At 39.6% G+C, this 23,946-nt stretch overlaps 1 protein-coding gene across 2 annotated transcripts in view; it reads left to right on the top strand.

Moving 5' to 3' along the window:
* Window positions 1–917: 917 nt before the first annotated feature.
* GRK6 (G protein-coupled receptor kinase 6) overlaps window positions 918–23,946 on the top strand; it is a 31,433-nt gene continuing 8,404 nt past the window's right edge. Inside the window, exons 1-12 of one of the 2 annotated variants that reach the window (XM_039356692.1) lie at window positions 918–1,083; window positions 8,577–8,672; window positions 15,173–15,285; window positions 15,691–15,768; window positions 16,312–16,412; window positions 17,291–17,383; window positions 17,715–17,778; window positions 18,335–18,475; window positions 19,846–20,036; window positions 20,310–20,347; window positions 20,474–20,563; window positions 22,067–22,275. In XM_039356692.1, the coding sequence (XP_039212626.1) occupies window positions 1,032–1,083; window positions 8,577–8,672; window positions 15,173–15,285; window positions 15,691–15,768; window positions 16,312–16,412; window positions 17,291–17,383; window positions 17,715–17,778; window positions 18,335–18,475; window positions 19,846–20,036; window positions 20,310–20,347; window positions 20,474–20,563; window positions 22,067–22,275 (1,266 nt within the window). In that variant the 5' untranslated portion in view covers window positions 918–1,031. The remainder of the gene's footprint in view (window positions 1,084–8,576; window positions 8,673–15,172; window positions 15,286–15,690; window positions 15,769–16,311; window positions 16,413–17,290; window positions 17,384–17,714; window positions 17,779–18,334; window positions 18,476–19,845; window positions 20,037–20,309; window positions 20,348–20,473; window positions 20,564–22,066; window positions 22,276–23,946) is intronic. The other variant, XM_039356693.1, reaches the window with a different exon arrangement.

Below are 23,946 nucleotides of genomic sequence, written 5' to 3'. Positions count from 1 at the left end.
AAGAAAGTCCACCTGCCTTGTGAAAAAGCATCTTTGGCATAACTATGATCTGGATGACTGAGGATCTCCATAGACATAAAACAGGGCGAAACTACTATATCGGGGTATATTTAACACACTACTGTATCAATGCAATAATTATACAAACATTCACCACTAGCTTTAACACCACTAGAACAATCCTTTAAAAAAATAGGCCAGGAAGTAATTGAAGAAGAATGAGTCTGTACTTACAACAGCATTTGCATCCAAAATATGGATCAAAATTAGAAGTTTACCAATTTGCTCAGCAATTACAATGTTGAATAGTATAGTGTTCAAGACATAATATTTTTTTGTTCTTCAAGGATTAAAGTTGCAATTCTACACTCATTCCAATTCCATCTAAAGCAATTCTCCAAAAATTCGACTGGGGCTTTCATTTGTAAGATCTTTACATCTGTCTCTGAGAAGAGGCTGCTGCTTCTGTCTTACTCAATGGAGATATTTTTTAAGTTACACAAGTAGCCAAAATCCTTGAAACTTACTCGGCATTCTGATTCGTCTATAGGCGAATTACACGTGATATTTTTGTTTCACGACCTCTGAAGCCACCTGTTACTCTCTGATTAGCAACCTTCGCAAGCAATTGCATTTTTGGATAAGTAAGCCCAGCCCTTTCAACCAAAGTCTTTACCATGATGACCCGAACGACAGCTCTCTTTTTAAGAGCTTCCCCCGCCTCGCGAAACAGTTTCAGCCAATCACCCTGCGGCCCATGCCTTCTATGTGGCTTTTTTTTCCTTTTGGCGACCAATGAGAAAGAAGGGCAGAGTGGAGGCGGGGGAGTTCCTCGGGCCATTTAGGGACCGATGCGGGCCATGCTCGCGCGGGGATTGGTCGGAGTGAGCAGGCAGTGGGCGGGCTAAGAATGGAGGTACAGTAGCTGGGTGCCGGACCAAGCGGTCGGAGGTGGGGGTGAACGAGAGCGGTCGGGTGGGAAGAGGTGACAGCAGCGACGGCGGCGGCGGCGGCGCCTCGGGCTGGCCCCAATGGAGCTGGAGAATATCGTGGCCAACACTGTGCTGCTCAAGGCGCGCGAAGGTGAGAACCTGGTCTCGGCTGGGAAAGGCTGGGCGATGACAGGGAAGGAACCCCGCGCATTCTCCGGATTGAGCCAAGGCTGGTCCTTTCTGGCCCAGCGTCCCCTCTCCTGTCTGGGCACCGCGGTCCTTAATGCAGTGCACGACGTCTTCGGAGGAGGGGGTGGCCGGTGGAGCTGTGCTCTGGCTGGCTGGCTAGATGGCTTGGCTGGCAAGTGGGCGGAGGACCGGGTGGTCTTCAGTGACAAGGTAGCGGTGGAAGGTCCCGAGGGCCAGCCCGGCTGGCTTGAGTGGTCAGGCGGAGGGGAGACTGGGCTGGAGGGTGATGCTTGTTTGAAAAGCATCCGCGTGAAGGAAGTTGTGGCACGGTGGCCAGAGAGCTCTTGCAGTCTGAGCTGCCCGGCTATCGGAAATAACAGGCAGCAGAGCTTCCGAGACACCAACTAGCAGCCAAGAGAAGTGGACGTTTACTAGGCCTGGCAGAGGAGCTGTCCACGAAGTAGTGGAAACAAGTATAGATACTGCAATTGAGAAATTGATCAAAGGGGCTGTATGGGTTATGGTGGTGGACCTGTAGTTCGGGGTGATACCAGCGAAATGCTCCGACTTCTTCTGTTTAAAACGATTAACTTCTTTGGACTTTAGTATCAATTTGGACACGAAGAGGGCATCCTCAGAAGTCTTACCTCAACTCAAGAGTGTATTTCCCATGCTTGAGAGGAGCTTAGAAATGCCTCAGTGTACAACCCAATTCTAAGGGAATCCCTTCAAATTTATTAAAGCAATATGCTTCTGACAGATACGTTTCATTTTCATATAACACTAACCCAGAATTTAATCATGTTTCATTGAACAAGCTATAGTTTAACATATTGTATTTACCAGACGAATCTCTTAAGACTTAGTGGACCAGGCCACAACAATTTACGTGGGTGCTATTGCAAATCTATCATTATGCTTTTATAGGCAGGTAGACTTATGCATATAACATCTGTTCTCTGCAAAAGGTTTGATATGACTGTGAGGCATTGTATATAAATTTGTATAGATCTATGGGTGTGGATTTACTAAACTGTTTCAGTTCTGCTTATGTGGAGCAGGGTTTATTGACTTGTGAAATTCTTGGTTCTTCTAATTCAATTCCTATGGTCACAATGAACACATTGAATGCCAGTTTGAATTTTGAATTCATCAACCAAGTTGCTGAATTGCAAAAGAGAAAAAGTAGCTTTTGGATTAATTTCTATTAAGGCAATGACTTTGCATTAAAAGCCATGTAGATGTTTACGAGTTTATTGCTGGAAAACGTTCTTTAGCTCTCTGCCATCCACGCATATTTTCTTAAAGGTGCTTTTGCTTTTATATAAGATTTATATTGTTTTTATACAGGATTATTTTCCCTATATGTACAATTTGTGGGAAATTAGAATCAATTACTCAGACTATGGCAGCATACTAATCTTTATTTTATTCAGAAATTGTGCCATATATCATTGGGACATGCTCTCAAGAAAGTATGGATATCATTGAAACCTAAGCAAGACTCATTATACTAACTAAAATGTCAAAGGAAACACATGTAGGAATGTGTCCAAAGTGTCTTAATTTTTTTAAATTTAAAAATGTCATTAAAAGACTGCAAGCTATTGTGAAACAATGGGGAACTTTTAAGAGTTCTGTATGACAAAAAAGATCTAGTTTTCTTTTAATCAGAACAGGAAGTGTTTCCTCATCATTTAGTAGCTATTTTGATAAGCTGTGTGAAAATTAAGATTCTGAATAAGTCTTAGATTTTAAAAACTTGTAAATAATCAAAATTTATAGAATTGAAATCCTTAATAATTAAACCACCTGAATCATAGGAAAGGATTGACATAATGAACAATTGCTGCTGAAATGCTTTGGGATAGTAAAGAGAAACAGATGGAAAGTTAAAAATTGAATTAGGAAAAGAAAATGTCTGGATCATTGTAATAATAGTTTTCTTATAAAGGTATAGAATTATACAGTACATAATTTTAAGTTGGTCATAAAGAGGGAATGGTTTGTATTATGTTTGAAATAATAGCCATGCACTATCTTCTATAAAATACTTAGCTTTTTTTTAAAAAAGAAGACACCATGCTATTAGTTCTGGAAGATTTTCAAACAGTAGACTTAGATTACTTTTTTATGTCAGTCATTGTCCAAATACAGCTGGATATAATTTAAACTGTGTCCATTAAAAGTACAGGAGAAAATGTGACTGATTAGGTATTTATGTATTTATCAAGATTCAAGATCTTAGTTAAATCTGCAGTCTTATGTGTGTTTCAAAGTAAATCCAGCGAGCCATACATCTATGGGGGTGCAGTTTTTTTATGTATGTTAAAGTTTCTTTTGTGCAGAAGTATCGTGACAATGAATCTTCAAAAATTCACATAGAACTTTAGTTCTAATGAAGCAATACATTTTATAAGACATAATTTGCAAAAGTATGGATGCATGTGAGGCAACCAGCCCCAGCCCCTGCCATGTTCGTCATTTGCATAGTGTGCAAAGAGTTGTGTTTGAAATGCACAAGCTTGTTTATAGGGAGAGTTACAAAGAGTAGATACAATAACATTAGGTTTCTATCTACAGACTGTCTCATAGGTACAACCATTTATCCTACTGAAAAATTGCCATGCTTCAATTTTAAAAGAAAACCGTTTACATTTATAGGGCACAGAGATCTACTATTTCCATATATTTTATGCAGTATATTGAGATGGCTTAAGTAGCTATGTGAATAAAATGGAACTCTTATGATCTTTGAGAAGCTCCAATTTGAATCCAATATGAAAACTGATAGTTTGTAGGAAAAGGCATCCAAAGAGCTTGGAGGCCTGTTTTATTTGTTTGTTTATTAGATTTATATGCCACCCATCTCACTTTGTAAAGTAACTCTTTGTTTTGCTTTGTTCAATGAGCACAACAAACAGTAATACTATACAGCTGGCTCTGGTTTTGCTGCAGTTGTACGTACAGCAAAATAAATACATGTTTGGTTATTGTATAAGATCTGTATGTAAATTCTTGCATGATTTTTTTCTAATTTAAAACATTTATGTAGCTGCCCATCTTTCAACCAAGTGTGGGTGGCTCCCAATCAAATTATATTTCTGAATAAGAAGTCTTTATTAAAAATAGCCATCAAGGCTAAATAAGTTCTCAAATTCTCTTTTGTATAGACATACCTTTAAGAAAAGTGACACTATGTTCTGTAGACATTAACCCTCCTTCACTTTTGGTGTTCGATCTGTCTATGAAATCTTCATCCTTTTTTGCTAAAGTACCCATAATCTAATGTTCAATATTGGTCAATATCGTGCATTTTGATGGCAGCAATTTTGCATTACAACAGAGCTAGGCAGCCTCTGAGTGTTGTATTTAATATTTTGATGGAAATAAAAGAATAAGATGAGATAATAATGCAAATAAAAAGAGTTGGTGTTTTTTTTTATTTCCTGAGCTTGGGAGAGAAGTAAAGTTTTTCTATTTTTAAAAGTCAAAGAGCACCGTGAAAAAAATTAAATATGAAGAAAATCAATCTAATAGAAAAACCAGCTTTAAAATTGACAATGAAGATGTCAAAAGTGTTGAATAGCTTCTGCCTTGTGGAATCAACCATCAGCAGTAAATGAACAAGCAATCATGAAATACGTTGTAGACTAGCACTTGGTAGAGTAGTCATGAACACCTTGGAAAAGATAATGGGTTGCCATGTTCAGTCTATACTTATAGAGATCAGAATAGTGCAAGCGATGGTGTTCCTTATGGCACTCTATGGAAGCAAAAGTTGGATTTTGAAGAAGTAAGATAGGTAGAGTATTGACAACTTTGAACTTTGTTGTTGGAGAAGGCTCCTAAGAATACCAAAGACAGTCAAGAAAATAAACATTGGACCATTGAACAAACCAATCTGGAATTCTCACTTGAGGCACAAACAGCCAAGTTATACATTATGTGAAGACTGAAGTCTCTGAAGAACACTAATACTGGGAAAGATGGAAGGAAAGAAAAGTAGAGGTCAGCCAGCAGTAAGGTGGTTGGACTCAATTACAATGGCATTGAGTGCACCATTGGAAGAAAGACCAGATTAGGGACAGATTATTAAGGAAAAAATCTGTGTGGTCACTAAGATTTGACAATAACTCAAAGGCACATAATCAAGCCTATTATAGAGCTTACAGTACCATTTAATGTTTCCTGCTTCAAAATGGCAAATAATTACACTAGCAGTCATATCAGTGAAGACTCTGGAAGGTGGAAAAAAGATGAAGTTCCCAACCCTGAGATGCAACAATACTAAGATGAAACTGAAGCAATGGGGTTCCAAATGTATGAGATAGTGATCTTGAATGCAGCAATAATAAGTCCTATAGATGTACAGCAACATTATATGGTGGAATGTAGTGAAGAGGTAGATCCCTAGGAAGGAGGGGGGGGGGGAAATACCAGAGGAGTAAAAGGCAACTCAGCCCAGACAGCAAATGTGAGAGAAAAAGGGTGAAGACAGCCTTTCTCTAATAGTTAACAGAGAATATTATAGATGTAGCTACTGTAACTAGAGTGCTCAGTCTGGCAAGATTTTGTCTATAGGTTTGAAACAATAAAGAACAATAAAGCTTGGGAAGAGTTATTACGTGTCATTCTTGGTTTTCAGACTGACAGAATCATGCATCTATGAACATACAAGGAATCACAGTTTTAAGGAGTCTTTACGATAGCTAAACATTCTACATTTTTTTCATATATAAATATACATTCAGCAATACATATGCACTCTGATTTTACAGCATTCTGCTGCTCATCAAAGAGAACATCAGCTTTGTGTATCTTTATGATATGCTTCTCTTTGGCTCGCTTCTCCTTATACATTCCCTCTAGACTTCAAAATAACTTACAAAATCTAAGCTGCATTTGTTAAGCTATGCCTCTTTACAGTTATGCACACATAGTGAATCCTATTTACAGTACAAATGTTTTCTAAAGGGAATTAGTAATGATTTTACTAGGGGAGAAATTGGAGGACCTTTCCCCCTTTTTGAGCAATTCTGCCATGGTAGATGACTGTTCTGCAGAGATAAGATGAGTAGAATGGCTGATCTGCTGTCTTCTTTTTCTTTGCAATGGATTTCTTCTTTGGAAGGAAAAAGTGATTGGTGCAGGGGTTTGGTAAATGATTGCTCCGGGAGCCTTGCATTGCTAAAACTTTTACAACATAGACCTTTATAAGGAATATTTACTTCTGGTGCTCGTTATCATCTCCCTTTATGGAGCTGCAGTTGAGAATATTGTACAGCCGGCTGCCCATTGCCTTGATTCACTTCCTTCCTAGATTTGTATAGTCAATCATATGGCACAATTATTTTGTGCCATTTTAAGCAATGTCTTTTCTCTAATACAAAAGAAAAGGAAGGGTTTGCTACACATCAGTCTTTTGTATTCTTCTGTCCCTTTCCTGCTCTCTGTACCCCATGGCTAAGTTTCCAGGTAAAGTTGCCCTCAAGCTGAAACCGTCATGATTTCATTCATGCATTTTTTAGCAGTGCTCCAGAAATGATTCGTTATTGTTCCAGGATATCCTCTTGACTTCCTAACCTGGTCAAGACCCTTGGAATTTGAAGATGGTCCCCCATTTAAGCAATAACTAGAGCCAACCAAGTCAATTCCTGAGATCAGCCAAAGCAGTAAAATGAGTCTCAGAACTGTGATGTGTTAATTCTAAATATCCTTTTTTTCAATATAACAAATTATCTGTACTGTACATGTCTTTCAAACATGAAGGTTTATTTTCTAGCAATATTGCTCATCTTCCATTCAATCCATTACCATAGATTACATAAAGGATGGACTGAATGCTGGTGGTACAAAGAACCAGCATTCTTTGTAAGCTGCAAAAGTAATGAACGCAGTTTCTTCAGTTAGTGAGGCAGTTGCTAACTTCTGGGCAGCGGAGCTGACTGTTGTCTTCCTCCACTCTATAGATGCATTTAAATCTTCTTGTAAAGAGTTTCACAGGAAACTTGGCCAACCTATTTCAGTTTAACCATTCTGGTTTGTAACTAAAGGTCGGGCTGACAAATATTTCTTAAGAATAAACTTCCCTTTTGCTTCCTTCTTAGAAGTATAAGCATTGAAAGAAAAAATGACTATTAGCCATAAATCCTGACATATTCTGATTAGATGGTCTTGCATATCAGTATTTCTAATCTTCTATTCCTTTGCTGTAAGAATACTAAGACTGTAACTACCCTGTGTAGCTTGTACTGTTATGGAGGTGTTTGTGGGGAACACAGGGTGGAATCTGTTTTTCTGCAAAGCATCTGTATGGGTTAATGCTGTCTAGGTACTCAAGGCAATAAAAAGGCCTAAGTGGAAAAAAATTGGTTGATGGATACTGTATGACGAATTACTGGTACGTATAGAAACTGAAGTAGTTTTACATTCCTATAATCCATCATAGTACCTAAGAGCATTTTAGAGGAAGTCAGCAATTAACTTTAATTTCTTTTTATTAGCATTGTAAATTACATATTGCTACTTTGGTTTAGGCTTAGACCGTATCCTTATTTAATGTCCAAACTCAAGTGATCATTATATTGGCAAGCCATAAATTGACTTGACTGCTTAGCAGTAAGGCTGTGCAAAAGACTTTGGATTAGGTACCCTGAAGTGTGTGAATATAGCATCAGTCTGCAATTCTTTTAAGAAGTGGCATCTTTTCCCAGAATCACACAGCTGCTCTCTGTGGCTGCACTCAGTCCTAGAGATGTGATTTATTCAAAGAGTTTCAGATAGGTGCTATATTTATGCTCCTGTGTGGTCCCCATGTGATCTCAAGCACTGCACAGCCCTATGAGGTAAAATCTTAAAGTTCCTTTCCTTTGGCACTTTGTGAAGCAAGTTCATTTGCATATTCAGGACTTGGCACCAAGTAGAGTGTAATGTTTACCTGCAGTTGTGATACGGAAGAAAATCCTGGAGATCATATTTCAATGCATTATGTCATTGAAGGTTATTTACAGGGAGATGGTCCGTGATCTTAATGAAGCTCTTCACAGTTATACTTTCATCATTTATGTCTGCAGAGAGTCCTTTGGAAATGTTCTACAATCTAGATCAGGGGTAGGCAAACTTGGCTCTTTTATGATTCATGGACTTCAACTCCCAGCATGGCTGGCTCAGGAATTCTGGGAGTTGAAGTCCATGATCATAAAAGAGCCAAGGTTGCCTACCTCTGATCTAATAATAGATTGCTCAGAAAAAAATTAGGGTAGATTTGACCACTGATTGAGTTCCAATGGTGAGCAACAATTGGTAAAAACAGGGTATTTATAAATAATGTGTTCTGGTTTTGTCACTACTTTATTTATTTATGAGACTTATTTATTTATTTATGAGACTTATATACCGCTTTAAGTGCAAGCACTCTCTACTGGTGTTTTCTTTTTTCTTTGTCTCATGTAGGTGGAGGTGGGAATCGAAAAGGCAAGAGTAAGAAATGGCGCCAAATGCTGCAGTTCCCACATATCAGCCAGTGTGAAGATCTTCGGCATACATTGGGTGAGGAGTAAGATTTTGCCTGCAACTTTACTGACCCCATTTCACTGGTACAAGGATTGCTTGGTTGTAAGGAAAAAAAGACTTCAAATGCTTGGAACGAGATCGTGTTCGTTCATCCTCTGTGAATTGTGTTCTTTTATCTATTTGCACAACTGTGCTGGATTTCATAATGGTGCCACTAGAATGAAAAATATTTCTGACATTATTACCTAACTTGCCTTGTACTGTGTCTTCTCATTATGACCTGCTGATGGTCTTATGAGGGGACAATACAAAGTAGCAGAATACAGGTAGTCCTCGACTCACAACAGTTCATTTAGTGTCTGTTCAAAGCTACAATGGCACTGAAAAAAGTGATATGTCCATTTTTCACACTTATGACCATTACAGCATCCCCACGATCACGTGATCAAAATTCAGCCACTTGGCAATTGACTCATGTTTATGACGGCCACAGCATCCAAGGGTCATGTAATAAGCTTTTGCGACCTTCTGACAAGCAAAGTCAATGGGGAAGCCAGATTCACTTAACAACCTTGTTATTAACTTAGCAATTGCAGTGATTCACTTAAGAACTGTGGCAAGAAAAGTCGTAAAATGGGGCAAAACTCACTTAATAAATGCCTCACGTAGCAACAGAAGTTTTGAGCTCAATTATGGTCGTAAGTTGAGTACTACCTCTATAGGAGGGAATTGCAAAACAAAATTTGTTTTTCAAGGAATATCTTGGAGTTTCTCTTATTTTGTCCAGAATACTAAGTCTAGAATACTATAAACTGCTTTCAGAAAATCTCCAGACTATCCCTAGTGCGGCTCAGTTAGCATGGTCCAGAGAGGAAATGGACCATTCCATTTGCTTAATGTTCTGTTCCTAAAATGGTAAATTTTGCACATCTGTACTTTACAGTGTGCTAAATTCAGAGACAGTCTCAAGGACGAAGGCTCGAAAAAAACCTGCTTGAATTGTTTATGAGCAACTGCCATTCAGAGTAGGCGAGAGCATGTGGATTCATAGTTACTAAAAGGGTCACTGATCAAAGTTTCAGTCTCACACCGCAGTCTTCAAAAGTTCCAAGCACAGCTGTAACACATTAAATGTGCATAATATTTTAACATTTTACAGTAAACCCAATTAAAGACCATATGAGAATCTATGCTAGTAGAAAGTTTTGAACTTTTTGATAAATCTGGAGGATGTGGATTATCTTTTCAGACATGTTCAGCACTGGAAACAGCATTGCTTCTGCTTGTTGAACACGTCTAGTGGGACTAAAATGAGGGCAATTCAACTTTCCTGAATTTATCCCTCAGCAGCTTTGAGTACAAATGCTATCAATCATTTAGAATTGGCCTTAGGGATCAGGGAGAGAATTACATTGCAGTGGTTCTCCTCTTCCTCTGCGATCAGTTCCAGTCAACATTGGGGGGCGGGAGGAGAGGGTGAGTCAACGTCCCTTGCTTTCTGGTGTTCCTCAGGGTGCAGCACTTTCTTCTTGCCTATTTAACATTCACACGAGGCTCTCGGTCAAGCTGATCCCATAGCACGGTCTCAATATGCTGAAAATGCCCAGTTATGTCTCTTGGCCTGTAGCCAACCAAGTTCGGTCTCAGTGCTAGAGAAGCTCTTAGGATCTGGATGTTGAGGAACAGGCTTAAGCTTCAGTCTGTGCTGTTCCTTTAGGCAGCTTTAAAAATCTAGTAACCATTTCCCACTTCACTAGGACACGAGATGGGCATTTGTGAGATGGGCAGTTATATAAATTTGATAAACAAATAAATACTTCTGATTTAAAAAATATTACTGCTTTTTATTTAAAGGAACTCTTTTACATAAGACTTGATTTTGTTTTGTTTTGTTTTCCTATATTTTAATGGAGAGTTGGCTGTTTTGAGTGTATACACCATACTATTTTGAAACTTTTTTCTCTCCCAGAAAATAAAATAACTTTGTAGTACTATAATTGCATTAAGGAAAATCAAAGGGGCTGGTAGTTTGGATGAATGCTGATCCACAATTGTTGATTCCAGTTTTTTCTCTCTGGGCATATATAGAATGTTACTGGAAGGAGGTGGCAGGAATTTCTTTGCACAGAGTAGCAAAAGAATAATTGAGCTCCTTTCATTGCTCAGAAAGGAATTTTCTTACTTGTTTGAAAAATGCAATGGAAATTGGGATCTAGTTGGTGATGGGGATTCTGCTTGCCTAGAATCTAAGAATGTTCTTCCTGGAAAATGGATTCATGGATACCTGTACGTGAGGCTTTTTGAACCTTAAATAAGGAATCTGAAAGAAGTGGCACCAGTTGAAAATTTTACATTGACATAATTATGATATGGCGTAAACTTAGGCTGAAGCACAGAAGCTCATCCCCAAACTTGCTTTTTTACACACAGAATCATGGTGAGTCTGTTCCTATTCTTCATTCTAAAGATGAAGGATATGTATTGAGTTAGATTGTTGTCCATCAAACTTTGCACTGATTCCTTGGAACTCAAGTCAAAGGATTAAATGTGGGACTTACTGAATACAGATCATATTATTATACCACTGACTCATTAAGTCCAGTTTCTCTTCTGTTCCCATATAACCATTTTTCTTATTGATCCCAGCTGGGCATTGAATTAGGGCAGTGATGGCAAACCTTTTAGAGACCCAGTGGCCAAAAACTGGCCCCGCTCCCACTCCACCCCTGCCCCACCCCCGCTCTGCCTCCACCCTGCCTGCCCATAGGGCCACTCACCGCCTCCAGGGCCTGCCGCAGATCGCCCAGGCAGCCCAGCAGCGCCATGACGGCCACGCCCTCTGCCCGCACCCTGCAGCATCAACTGTGCGCGATGGGGCATGAGAGCAGAGTCTTGTCTACGCTGCCTGGCTGCCATGTCCTTGGCTGCGCTGCTCCGCGTGGGCCACGCTCAGGAGTGACTCTCCTCCAGGGGGGCTGCTGGTGAGGGGGTCACAGGGGGAGGCAAGGGTGGGGCAACGGTACATGTGCCCACAGAGAGGGCTCCGAGTGCCGCCTCTGGCACCCGTGCCATAGCTTCGCCACCATTGAATTAGGGCTTCCTTGTGCTGTCCACAATAATGCTTAGGCTTTTTCCTTGAGTGGTTTTACTTAATTATTCCTTCTGATGCATTATCTTGTGTTTGATGGAAGAGGAAAATTCAGTTTTGGGTCTCGGCCAATATTTCAATGCTGACCGTAAAAACCTGGACGTTTTCTGCATAGCTTAGCTATTTGTTCTCTTAGGAATAATAATATTGACCTGAGTTAATTAGGAAAGTACACTTTTCTCTTCCCCATCTTGAAATTGGAGTAATATCTAACTGTCATATAACTGTAATATCTAACTGTTTTCTTTCCAACTCTTTATAATGCCCAATCAAAAATGTTGATGACACAGTGAATGCTATTGTATATGTCGAGGTGGTACACATTAAAACCTTGATGTTCTAGACCAGTGGTTCTCAACCTGTGGGTCGGGACCCCATTTGGGGTCGAACGACCATTTCACGGGGGTCGCCAAACAATGCAGTCCGCCATTTTTTTTTCCCTTTTCCTTAGCTGTGCTACTCCCTTTTATTCTATTGGCTTTTGAAAGCCAATGGAATAGACTCTCTTGAATAGAGTCTAATTCTATTGGCTTTCAAAAGCCAATAGGAATTGTCCAGGCTGTCTCTGCCCTGCTGAGCCCGCCAAAAGCCCCATTCTGCAAATGGTGCTGCATCAGTTGAGTAGTCCTCGACTTACGACCGGTTGAGTAGTCCTCAACTTACGACCGGTTGGGGGTCGCGGCATTAAAAAGGTTGAGAACCACTGTTCTAGACCTAGATAGATGTATCTAAAGATTGTGAGCGGGGCACAGAACAGCATGTAGGTTTTCTAATCTGTGCAGTTGTATCATATAGCGAGCAAAGTTGTGTGAAATTGGCAATCTGTGGTTGAAAGATTAGAGAAAAGCGTGAAACTTCCCATCTCTCGGGAAATCTATTTTTCAACTATAATGTATTAACTTCCCTCAATTCCCTCAATGGAGCCCTGGGGCCAAATCAACCTAATATGAAGTTTCTGTCTAGCACGTAACTCTTGCCTGTGTTTGGCTTGACCATGTTCTTAAGATCTGAAGAATAATCTTGCCAGGCTCTGAACCCCTCACCTTCCCTCATTCAGTGTACTCATTTCCTATCAGAGGAAGAAATGGTTCGTTTGTATGGGGCCCCTCCCCCTCATGTTTCTGGAGTTGGTGTTGTTTTTCTTCACAGATCAGGAAACCACAGCTTCCTTAGAGAAACTGCTGCACAGAGAAGGAGAGTCTTACAACATGTGCCATGAGAGGGTTGGGGCAGGCTGATTTATGGGCAAGAGGCTTCCTGGGAAATTATGATTAGTCCTGATTCCAACAATGCAGCAGGATAATGAAACAACACCATGAATTTTGAGAATATGTGTAAGGGCACTATTGGGCATTTTGCTCAATACCAACTTGAAAAATCTTTAAACATTGTTTTACTGGGCACAAAACTATTGACCTTCCTTTAATGGTGTCTAACAAATTGTAATTGCTCTTTCTTTCTCAAAATCCCAGCTTAGAAGTGTATGCAGAAATGAGGTCCATTGCATAACTGTGTTAGTGTGTTTCTGAGAACAAATGTCTTCAAATAATACTTTAACTCTAAACCTCAAGCATTCTTTGGAGCTGTTTGTTTGTTAAATTTATTTGCCACCCAACTCATTCCAAAGCAGCTCTGGGGGGGGGGCTTATAGCATGAAACCATTTTATTACATTTGCTGTTAGATATATGCTAGTACAGTTATGCTGTGATCCTCATTTCTGGACTTCAATATTAAGTCTAATTACTGATGAAATGGAGGTAATACTGGAGGAAAATCTCTTTAGACAGGATGTTGTACTAACCTTTGTGGAGAGAAGGAGAGTGATAAAAAATAAAGTACAGAGTTATGGATAATTATAGAGATGATGTGATTAGTAATCACTTAGAAGAGGAATCTACTGTGTAAAGTATGCATGAAATACCTGATATATTCAAACGTGACTCTGTAATCATTTGGATTTGTAGGATATCTGTGGAGTAGCTACTGAGTAATAATAGTTAAGGTGTTGGTCAGGAAGATGCCAGTTCACGTCTACATTCAGCTATGGAGGAAAGAAGTGCTATGTTATTAGGGAAAGAAGTGCTATGTACACCACTGTGAGATCCCAAAGGAAAGAGGGTATAATTCCAACATATAAATTGATAAAATTGGACTTTCTCAAAATTATTAGAACATTAGAACAATTTTCTCATTGTCTATATATTTCAGTTCAATTCAGCTGATCTAGCAGGCATTCTGACCAGGAAAAAAATCTGGATGTCTTCACAGGAATTATTAGATAATGAATCAGTCCCTGAATTATATAAAATCTGTTTCTCAACACCATTAAGTTTTGTGTATCATTTATCAAACTAGATGGTGGACTAGACACCTACCTATGAGGATTAAGAACACACCTTCAGATAAAGCTGTTTATTTCTCTCTGCCCAGGGTCCCAGTAATGATCTTCCTTTTCTCACTTGATATGGGCAAATCGTTATGTCATCTCCTAATTAAAGCTGATGCAACAGAACCTTCATTGAAAAGCTATCTTGTTGCCCCTTGATAGAAGTCACTCCTAAATGTTTGCCTCCTTCGTATTGACATGCCCAAAGCAGGAACAAAGACCATGAGAGAACAATTCAACAAATGAACTGTATATTTATTTTTCTCTCCCTCTATGCTTTCTTGATAATGGTAAAGATTGGAATGAGGTTTATCTTTGGAATTAACAGACAGAGAGAAAAGAGAGAGAGCTTCAATGTCTTGGGTGTAAAAATGAAGCAAAGGGCAGAAAAATATTAATGAAAACATGATGGGTTAATTCTGGCAAGTAACTGAGGGAGGTAGGCTTCTCTTTTTTGCTTCTGCAGTAAAGAAACAAAAGGGTAACTTCAAAAGTCATGAATAGAGATAAGATCCTTCCTTTCCTCTCTAGCTGAGAATAGTCACCAGGAGGTTAAAACAAAATACCAAATCTTCTCTGGAAGCAATTATTTGAGCTGATTTTCTCTCAAGGAAAGCCTGCTTGGAATTTTGTTGGACAAAGGATATGTCATACAACTACAGAGAGATTATTTGATAGGAAATAGAAGATTTCTTTCTTGGAGACTGTTCAGTGTGAAAAGATGGCTTTTTCAGGGCAATTGTGGGTTTGGTTTTATTCTTGAACATAATTATTTAGATGTGATAAATGATGCTGCACAGCCTTCCCAAAAGGGCACATCCCCCCTCCCCCACAAGATGTATTCAAACTGCAACTTTCAAAATTCTCAGCCAGCAAGTCAATGTGTTGAAAAGTGGTTTTAAGTGCTGTCTCAATGTCTCATTATGAAAATACTCAGCCATATCACAGTGAAAGAGGATTCAAGTATTTTCATAATGAGACCATGTTTATTTTGTTTCCAGAGCGGGACTACCACAGCTTGTGTGATAAACAGCCAATTGGATGTCTGCTTTTCCGGCATTTTTGTAACACACGACCGGAACTCATGCGCTGTGTCAAGTTCCTGGATGCTGTGGTAAGCACAACTCAATATGAGCATTTGTTGGGGATGGGGACACTAATTACACATTTTTTCATCAGGGGTTCCACAGTGCATCCATTTCATACTATGCATGTAGCCCTGCTGCTATTTCCTTGTTCTGTTCTCTTCAGAGCAAAGTCTAGTGTTATCCCCAAAATGTACTGCAGTAGCGGATTCTCCTCAAGATATTTCATTCATTCATTCATTCACTCACTCATTCACTCATTCAATTTATTTGCCACTCATCGAAATCTGGACAGCTTACTGATACTGAGCACACAAAGAATATTCTCCCTGATTTGTCTCTTTGTACACAGAATAGCTGTTTTGGACCTTTTCAGATGTGTTTTTATTTCTAGCAGAGATCTGTAACAATGGTATCATTTGCTCTCATTGCAGGCTGAATATGAAGTGACCCCTGATGAGAAACGGAAAGAATGTGGGAAGCGCCTGATTGAAGTATACTTGAACCCTAAGGTGAGAGGCTTCTCAGGTTGTGGCCGCCAAGCAAAGGAGCCAAGGGGCTCATTGTGAGTTACTCTAATAATAAGCTGGGCTTTGGGAAGAGCAATTGCTTTAAAGAGAACTCTATTGGTCTTTTATCAGGGCTTTGTGGTGTGTGTGTGTGTGTGTGTGTGTGTGTGTGTGTGTGTGTGTGTGTGTAAAAGTCAGGATGGTCACAACTCAGCAGTCTTGAGATGATTGTGATGATGATGCAAATGCCCATTTCAACCCTTTCTTATTCAGTGCCTGGTTCTTGTAGAATAACAATCAATATCACCGAGTATCGACATCATTCATTGCCAAAGTTTCTATCCTACAACAACCTGTAAGGGTCTAGCAATGCAAGGAGAAACACCAAGAGACTACAGTAATTTCTTCCTGTTTATTCCTGCTGCTGCCCTGCCCCATTCCCTCCAGCCCCATGATAATTCTGCCAAAGACTGGTTCTTTGGGAGAGAAACCGTTGCTTCTTGCAGAACTGTGAATCCTCATTTGACACTGATGCTTTGTCCTCAGAGTGTGGACCACGTCCCTGAAGTACCCTTGGAGCTGTTAAATCTGTGTTCTGAGCAACTGGAAGAGGAATCAAGTAAAGAACTCTTTAAGGAATCTACCAAGTGAGCAAGGGGAGTGGGTGGAATTTGATGAATACTGTGTACCTTTCCTGGACACTAATTGGTCACTCAACAAGGTCTAAGCTTGCTCTTCATCAAATGCATGGAGAATTTGTTATTGATAAATTTTAGAACCCATTGTATAGTATTATTCATTTTTCTGTCATAGAAGAGCTACTAGGCAACGTAGAGCAGAACATCTTTGTGCACATCTTCTTAACAAGTAATATTTAGATTGTTAGCAGAGCTGTTAAAGCTTTGAGAACTGGTGGAAAAGAAGAGATCCTAACCTTATGTTTCAGATTCAGACATTTTCTTCTGGGTCATACTCCTTGTCCTGGAAAACACTATACCTTCCTTAGATAGCTGAGGGCGTGCTCCCCCAAATAAGCCAGTTTGCAAACTGATTAGCAACCATATTAGAGATCCCTTAGACACCATTTGTCCATTATATTGATTTCAAGAGAGGCAGGGCATATAGAAATAAGGAAGTTCTATATCTCAAACCTCTATATTATCTGGTAACAGGTACTGGCCCAAATTTGTCTAGCAACGATCTTCTAGTCCTCTACTGCATCTGTGGAAAAAAGTTTTATCAAATGGGTAATGAATCAATGGACTCCTGCTCTTTCTAACAGGCATTATAAATGAGAATCACTTTCCTAGTGCTATCTAAGTTGGGTATTACATTTTTGGCTTTCCTATAGGATAGTGTCTTTGGAATTGCCGTGACCAAATAAATTATGAGCCTTCCTAATTCTGTGAGAGTTTTCCAACTTGCGTCCAGTCAATTTTTTTGAAGCATCAGGCTCATTCATCATCTTTATTTTTCTGCATGGGGTGACTTCAATTTCCCTAAGAGGCTCTAGTTCCTTTTCTAGGCTCATCCACGACTATCTTAGTGCGGCACCTTTTGCTGATTATCTTGACAGCGTTTACTTCAACCGCTTCCTACAGTGGAAGTATCTGGAAAGGTAAATCTTATTTTATTGTGGACTCTGTGGTACTTGTGATCCAGCTTCTTTGGATCTATTGTTTATACAGTATATAGTTTAAAGAGCCTATTTCCTGCCCTTAACAATCTTACTGACTGCTAGGTGGGAGTGGGAATCTTGGTCACATAATGAAAACAAATCCAATCCTTATCAGGATTTTTTCCTCATTAGCCTGCTAGAGCTTGATTTCGTCTTTATTCCGGTTCACTGGTCTCACGTATAAAATTTTGCTTGCCTGTTGTATTGCTCAAAGGAGAATAGAACTAAGGCTTCACCTTTCTAATGGGCAATTTACCTGTTTTTCTCTTAGGCAGCATGTAACCAAGAACACTTTCCGCCAATATCGTGTGCTAGGGAAGGGAGGCTTTGGAGAGGTATGTAATTTGACCAACCACAGGAGGCAGCTCCCCTGCCTGCTTTTAGGAAGCCACTGTATGGAATAATTTTCTGCTTCTGAACAAGAACTTCACAAGAATGTGATCTTGGTTATTAGAGCTGATGATGATCACAAGTACCTTTCTGAATAGCATGACTGATATGCTAAGTATTTAAAGCCCTTTCTTGCTGCTTCCTACATTTGATGCCCCAAACTTTGCAGTCAGGGAAATACCAATGGCTGCAAAACATATAAGGATTCAGCAAGAATGAGATCTTAACCCATTTATTTAGGTTTGATTCTGAGCTCCAGGACTGTCATATTATTCTCAGCAGGAAGGCTATGAACTTGTGTTTTTTTTTTTCTTTTTTGCAGTAAAAGCTGAGACTTTTGTGAAGGAGTCAATAAACCATTTAATCGCTAAGATATCACAGCATTTTTGCTTGAAGATATCAAAGTAATGACTTCAGAATCCAATAAACCACTTAACTGATAACGCTGATAAAATTTCGTGAACTGCCAAAACCATCACCCTTCATTTCTTCCCTTCAAAGGTTTGTGCTTGCCAGGTGCGGGCCACCGGAAAGATGTACGCCTGCAAGAAGCTTGAGAAAAAACGGATAAAAAAGCGGAAGGGGGAAGCCATGGCCTTAAACGAGAAGCAGATACTGGAGAAAGTGAACAGTAGGTTTGTAGTAAGTACATAGGAACTGCTTTACTTCTGCCCGGTTTGAGAAAGGGTTGGTCATACAAATACTTGCTGTCCACTCACTCAGTCTCTGCTCCATGATGGACAGGGCTAAAGTAAGTGGGATTTCCTTAGTCAAGTGGCAAGAAGGGGATGTTGGATTTTCCCCCTCCTGTCCTATAAACCTATAATGCTAAATCTATAGCTGCTACAGGACTACCGGCATCTCTCATACATCTGTTTATATGGGATCTTGGAACTACCAGTAAATGCTTTGTGGAAGCTCTAAATGCTAATGGCCAATTTTACCTATAACTCTGCTCCTTCTTCCATATATCTAAGGCTTACATACTGTACATAGAGATGGATCACTCTACACCCTTTTGGGATTGAAACATTATGTAGATCACAGAAAAGGAGTTAGAAAAAGTAAGCCAAAGCAGTTAGGGCAGGAGGTGGGAAGAGGAAAACATATAGAGTTAAAACTACACCAGGCCAACATATTTAGTATACCTCTATATACCTGTTGGTCCTTGAAAACCATGTTCATGCATCGCTTCATATATTTTGTTTTTTAAGCTTCTCACCTCTCTTTTGTGCTAAGAATCTTATCAATTCCATCTAACTATGACTTCCTCAATCTTCTTCTTGGACCATTCACCCTTCCTTCCTTCCTTCCTTCCTTCCTTCCTTCCTTCCTTCCTTCCTTCCTTCCTTCCTTCCTTCCTTCCTTCCTTCCTTCCTTCCTTCCTTCCTGTTTTGCACTTACATTTAACAAAATGTTCCATGGCTTTAGTCCCAGTATCAATGTGCAGCACTTGAAACTTAGGCTAAATAGGAAGGGTTGTCTCATGAGTCCCGTCCTTCCCAGCTGATTGTAAATCAGGCCATATTTGATGGGAGAGAGTACACACACAATTGGCCTGGCCTGCAGTCTGCTGGACTTTCCACTGAGAAGCTTTTATTGAAACCAGCTCTGAAAAGATCCCAAAGGGGATGCACTGAGATAACTGAGCAACCTTATCTACCTGTACTTGTCCTTATTTCACTGAAGAGAAATCAACTGCACAGTGTCGTCTTGCAGCGACCTCTTTATATTTGGCCTTTTCACTACTCCTGCTGTTTCCTCCATTGTTTTTAGCTCCTCTGCACCACTTAACTTTACATTAAACATTATAGCATGCAGTTAGCTATTAACTACCATTAATGCCTGCTTGAGTAACATCTTGTTTCAAGAGCTTTTTCTGTCTCTGCATATCTGGGGTATTTGTAAAGATGAATAGTCAGCACAGTTCTGCATATTTGTATCTGGGTGCTGTGCTTTCTGGAGCTATGTTAGGTTTGTTTTAGTCCTGAAATGATCTGATTTTATTGTAGGTGAGTCTGGCCTATGCCTATGAAACAAAAGATGCACTCTGCTTGGTCCTGACTCTGATGAACGGTGGAGACCTGAAGTTCCACATCTACCACATGGGAGAAGCAGGATTTGAAGAGCCACGGGCTGTTTTCTATGCGGCCGAAATCTGCTGTGGCTTGGAAGACCTCCATCGAGAGAGGATAGTTTACAGGTGAGAATGCATTTTTATTCTGGGCATAGCTGGAATTCAGTTGGGGACTATCTCAGTAAGGATTGTGTAATACTTTGAGTGCTGTTGCTGTAAAATAACAGTTATTGTTCAGAAACTGGTCAGATGCATTTCCTCCTGAAGGAAGTGAAAATATGTACTGGTGAAATCTAAAGAAACTAAACCTGCCTGATCAATATTCCCTTTACCCAAGATATAGATAAATATGTTGTGTGAACATCTTGATGATGTTATTCTTACTGTGTTCCTCTTCAGGGACTTGAAGCCAGAGAATATTCTCCTGGATGACCATGGTGAGTAAATGTTTTTCACAGACCGATTGATCCCCTCCATGGGCAAGTTGATGCTACTCCCTTTTTATAGCAAGCGAGGGAAATCTGTAAACAAGGCATTCTTGTGTCTCCTTTTTCCCTAACAAGGTCATATCCGCATTTCTGACCTGGGACTAGCTGTTCATGTTCCGGAAGAACAGACAATAAAAGGTCGGGTTGGAACCGTTGGCTACATGGGTGAGTATCCAAGAAGGGCTCTGGGGTGTTGACTGGAAACTATGGAAATCGTGAAGCCCATCAGAGCAAGGACAGAATATTTTGTCACAACTTAACAGGGCAAAACAGGTGAATGTCATCCTGAAGGGCATCTGAGCTTAAGTTTGAATAACTGGTAGAAAGCGGTCACATATGCTAGATCTCCAGGGCTGAATAAGGAAATGCATTTGTCGCTCCATTTGCTTCTATTTTGACAATAACTTGCTTGATCCAAATATTTCTCCTTCAGGGTTACCTTTGGACTCCCAGTATTGTTTGTTTTGTGGGGCCAACAGAAATATTACAGTACCAGTGAAAGAAATAAATCCCTCACGTTTCTGCAGATCTGTAGGTAGGCCTGTTGAAAAAGCTGAGGCGGCTACTTGGGAAGGTGTTTTCAGATTACCCAGAAATAAATCTTCATTTCAAACATTGGACTGTGGAGGGTTTCTAAATGTTCAGCTGCAGGATTGTGTAGAAGTGTAGCAGCATTCCTTCCTGAAACATCAGTGCCCAAATCCAGATACACTGAATCAGAGTAACTCAAACAAGCAGAATTTCATTTGCTGTCAACTACTATTTGCACATTCTATGTCCCAAACCATCCAAGGATTGCAGACTAGAAATATAATTGTAGTTGGAATAAACAGTACAAATTGGCTTGCATTCATCTTCTGGATATTGATGGAAGAGAAGAAATCAGCAGTTTTGTGACAATGCTGTGCAAACAGTATAGAAAGGTTGGAGCCTGTAATTACAATAGGATACAGAAAGAGATGGCTCCTTCTTGCATTTGGTGTTACATCTCTGAATCCCAAGTAAGGGGAAATAGAAAATGCATCCTTTACTACTTCTGCTTCTTCCTTGCAAGTATCCATCTTGCACTATTACCGCCCACCCTACAGTAAATATGAAGCTGGGAAAATACAGTATTTTGGGTCAGAGTGCATTGGAGCCATTAAGAAGATTGTCTTACATTGAACTGGACTGCTGATATATTAAATTTGGTGTTCTGTATATTGACCAGCAATGGCTCTTCAAGATTTCGGGCTTTTATAGCCCTGTCTAGTACCAAAACTGGGGTGTTGGTAGGAGGTACTTGTTGGGAGTTGCCAAGAGTTGGTTATAAGATAAGGGCATAAATAAACAAACAAATGCATGTAAAAACACTACTACACCACTGAGTTTTGGAGCTTTCCTGTAGGAGGAGTGGCCATAGCCCAGGGACAACGTCAAAAGAGGAATCAGCCTAGAGTCTCTACGTTGTCAGAAACAGGCTAAATTCAACCCTTCTTGAATTCCATTAGCCCTTATCTAGCGCCAAAAAAATGCTATCTATTAGTTGAGTAGATTCCTGCGCATAGGCGTGAGCAATAAATCAGTTTAATTGAAAGTTAATGTGTGGCCCTGGTGTTTTGCATGTGACATTTCCCTAAGATCAGTAAAGACTGTGTAAAGATGTGGTTGAAATGGTTCTTTTTGCAGCTCCTGAAGTTGTGAAGAATGAACGGTACACATTCAGCCCAGACTGGTGGGCCTTAGGATGCCTGCTGTATGAGATGATTGAGGGTCAGTCTCCATTCCAGCAGCGCAGGAAGAAGATCAAGCGTGAAGAAGTGGAACGTCTGGTGAAGGAAGTCCAGGAAGAGTATTCTGAGAAGTTCTCACCTGCCTCCCGCTCACTGTGTTCCATGGTATGTGTGCTGCCTCTTTGACCATCAGGCAATTAGAATTTACAACAAAACCCCTTTCCTTTTCAAGGGTGGAAACTATAATATAATTAAAACCGAATTTGCTGTTTTGGCTTACTCCAGAATGGGTTCAGCCAAAACAAAAATCAAAGATTTTTTTTAATTGTATGTGTTAAATTGTTAAAAATAAAAAACAGGAACAAAAATACTTTTAATGTAGTTTGATAGCCAGTTAAGTGCAAGAATTTCAGTTCATTATCAATGATCAGTGTCTGTGTTTTTACCACTGACTAAACCATGGATTATTGTTTAGTAGATTCTAAACCATTAAAGATGGTTTATAGATCACAGAGGCAATGTACTACCTGCATAGGTTGAAGCAAAACAAACCATATTATATATTAAAGTTAAATGCAAACCTGTATTTAGATCAGTATGTAACACAATCTTCCTGCAATTGTGCTGCTGCACATCTCAACATATCTGTATACAAACTAATCCTACCTGACATCTACCTGTCAGAAAGCAATTAAATCATGCTTTAAATTTTTTGTATCCTTGTGTAAACTCGTATAGATGTTTATTCTGAAACTTTCCTTTGTTTAAGAATAAACTTGATTTCCCAGTTTACTAACTAGTAAATAAATAGCCATTGTTTCAAATATCCTTTCTGCACATTTTTGACTAACAAGAGAGGGGCATGGAAGAAGGACAATAGAAGGTGAAATCAAGCTCCCACTGTGGGCCTCAGTTTCCCTCACTCGCGTGCACACCTTTCTCAAATCAGAGGAAAATACGTATCAGAAATCTACAGGTCCCTCACCATGAGAGTTTAATACCACCTTGTGATATTAATTAAATTAATGAAACCTTTCTGAGCCAGATTCATTAGGTATCTTAATTTTGGTCTTAATTTTTGTCTCTTAAGTGTAATTGCAGTGTATGAGGAAGCCTGGAAAGGCTGTTAGCTATCAAATAGTGAGCCAAAATGTTAGGAAAAAAATGACTGCCTCATCCCATTCACTAAAACATGCGACAATGATAAAAACTACCAGTTCTCATATTTATGACACAGGTTTGTAAAGCAAAGAAAACTAGTAAGTTCATAAGCACAGGCCATTTTATTTACCAATTGCTTCGGTTAACAACTAAGTCGCCCATCCCATGGTGGCTGCTAAATAAGAACTACCTGTATAAACTTCTGTTATGATCCATAAAGAGGCCTAAAAGACTAGAAAAATAAAGCAGGCAAAAGATTCACTTTCATCAACTGAAGATGATACTCCAGCTATGCCGGCCTCAGACAGGCAGAGTTTGGTCACCATGATTCATGCATTAGGGGAGGAGGTCCCCCTGGGGGCTTTAACTAATGCAGAATGGAATGGTTGAGTTCCTCATTGGGGTGCTTTATCTGTACGTATCCCTGGTTGCCAATGAGCTAGATTCAAGGTGCTAAAACATACATTCTAAACTTTCCAAAATGGGCGTGCTCAACAAGGGCTCTTGATAAATCAAAGCCAAACATTCTTGCATTTTAGGTATATGTTGATTGGCCTTCTTTAATTCCCCCCATCTGGTTTTGTGTCTTGTTTTTTTTAAAGGTGTTTTTTTTCAGTTAAATTTTATTTTGTCTTATCACATATTTGTGATATTGTTGTAAATCATGGGTTTTTT

This window comes from Crotalus tigris, unplaced genomic scaffold (genome assembly GCF_016545835.1).
Source record: "Crotalus tigris isolate CLP2741 ecotype Arizona unplaced genomic scaffold, ASM1654583v1 scf7180000018829.1913635, whole genome shotgun sequence".
Taxonomy (NCBI): domain Eukaryota; kingdom Metazoa; phylum Chordata; class Lepidosauria; order Squamata; family Viperidae; genus Crotalus; species Crotalus tigris.
Note: the sequence above shows the minus strand (reverse complement) of the source record. Positions and strands in the feature narration are given on the sequence as shown.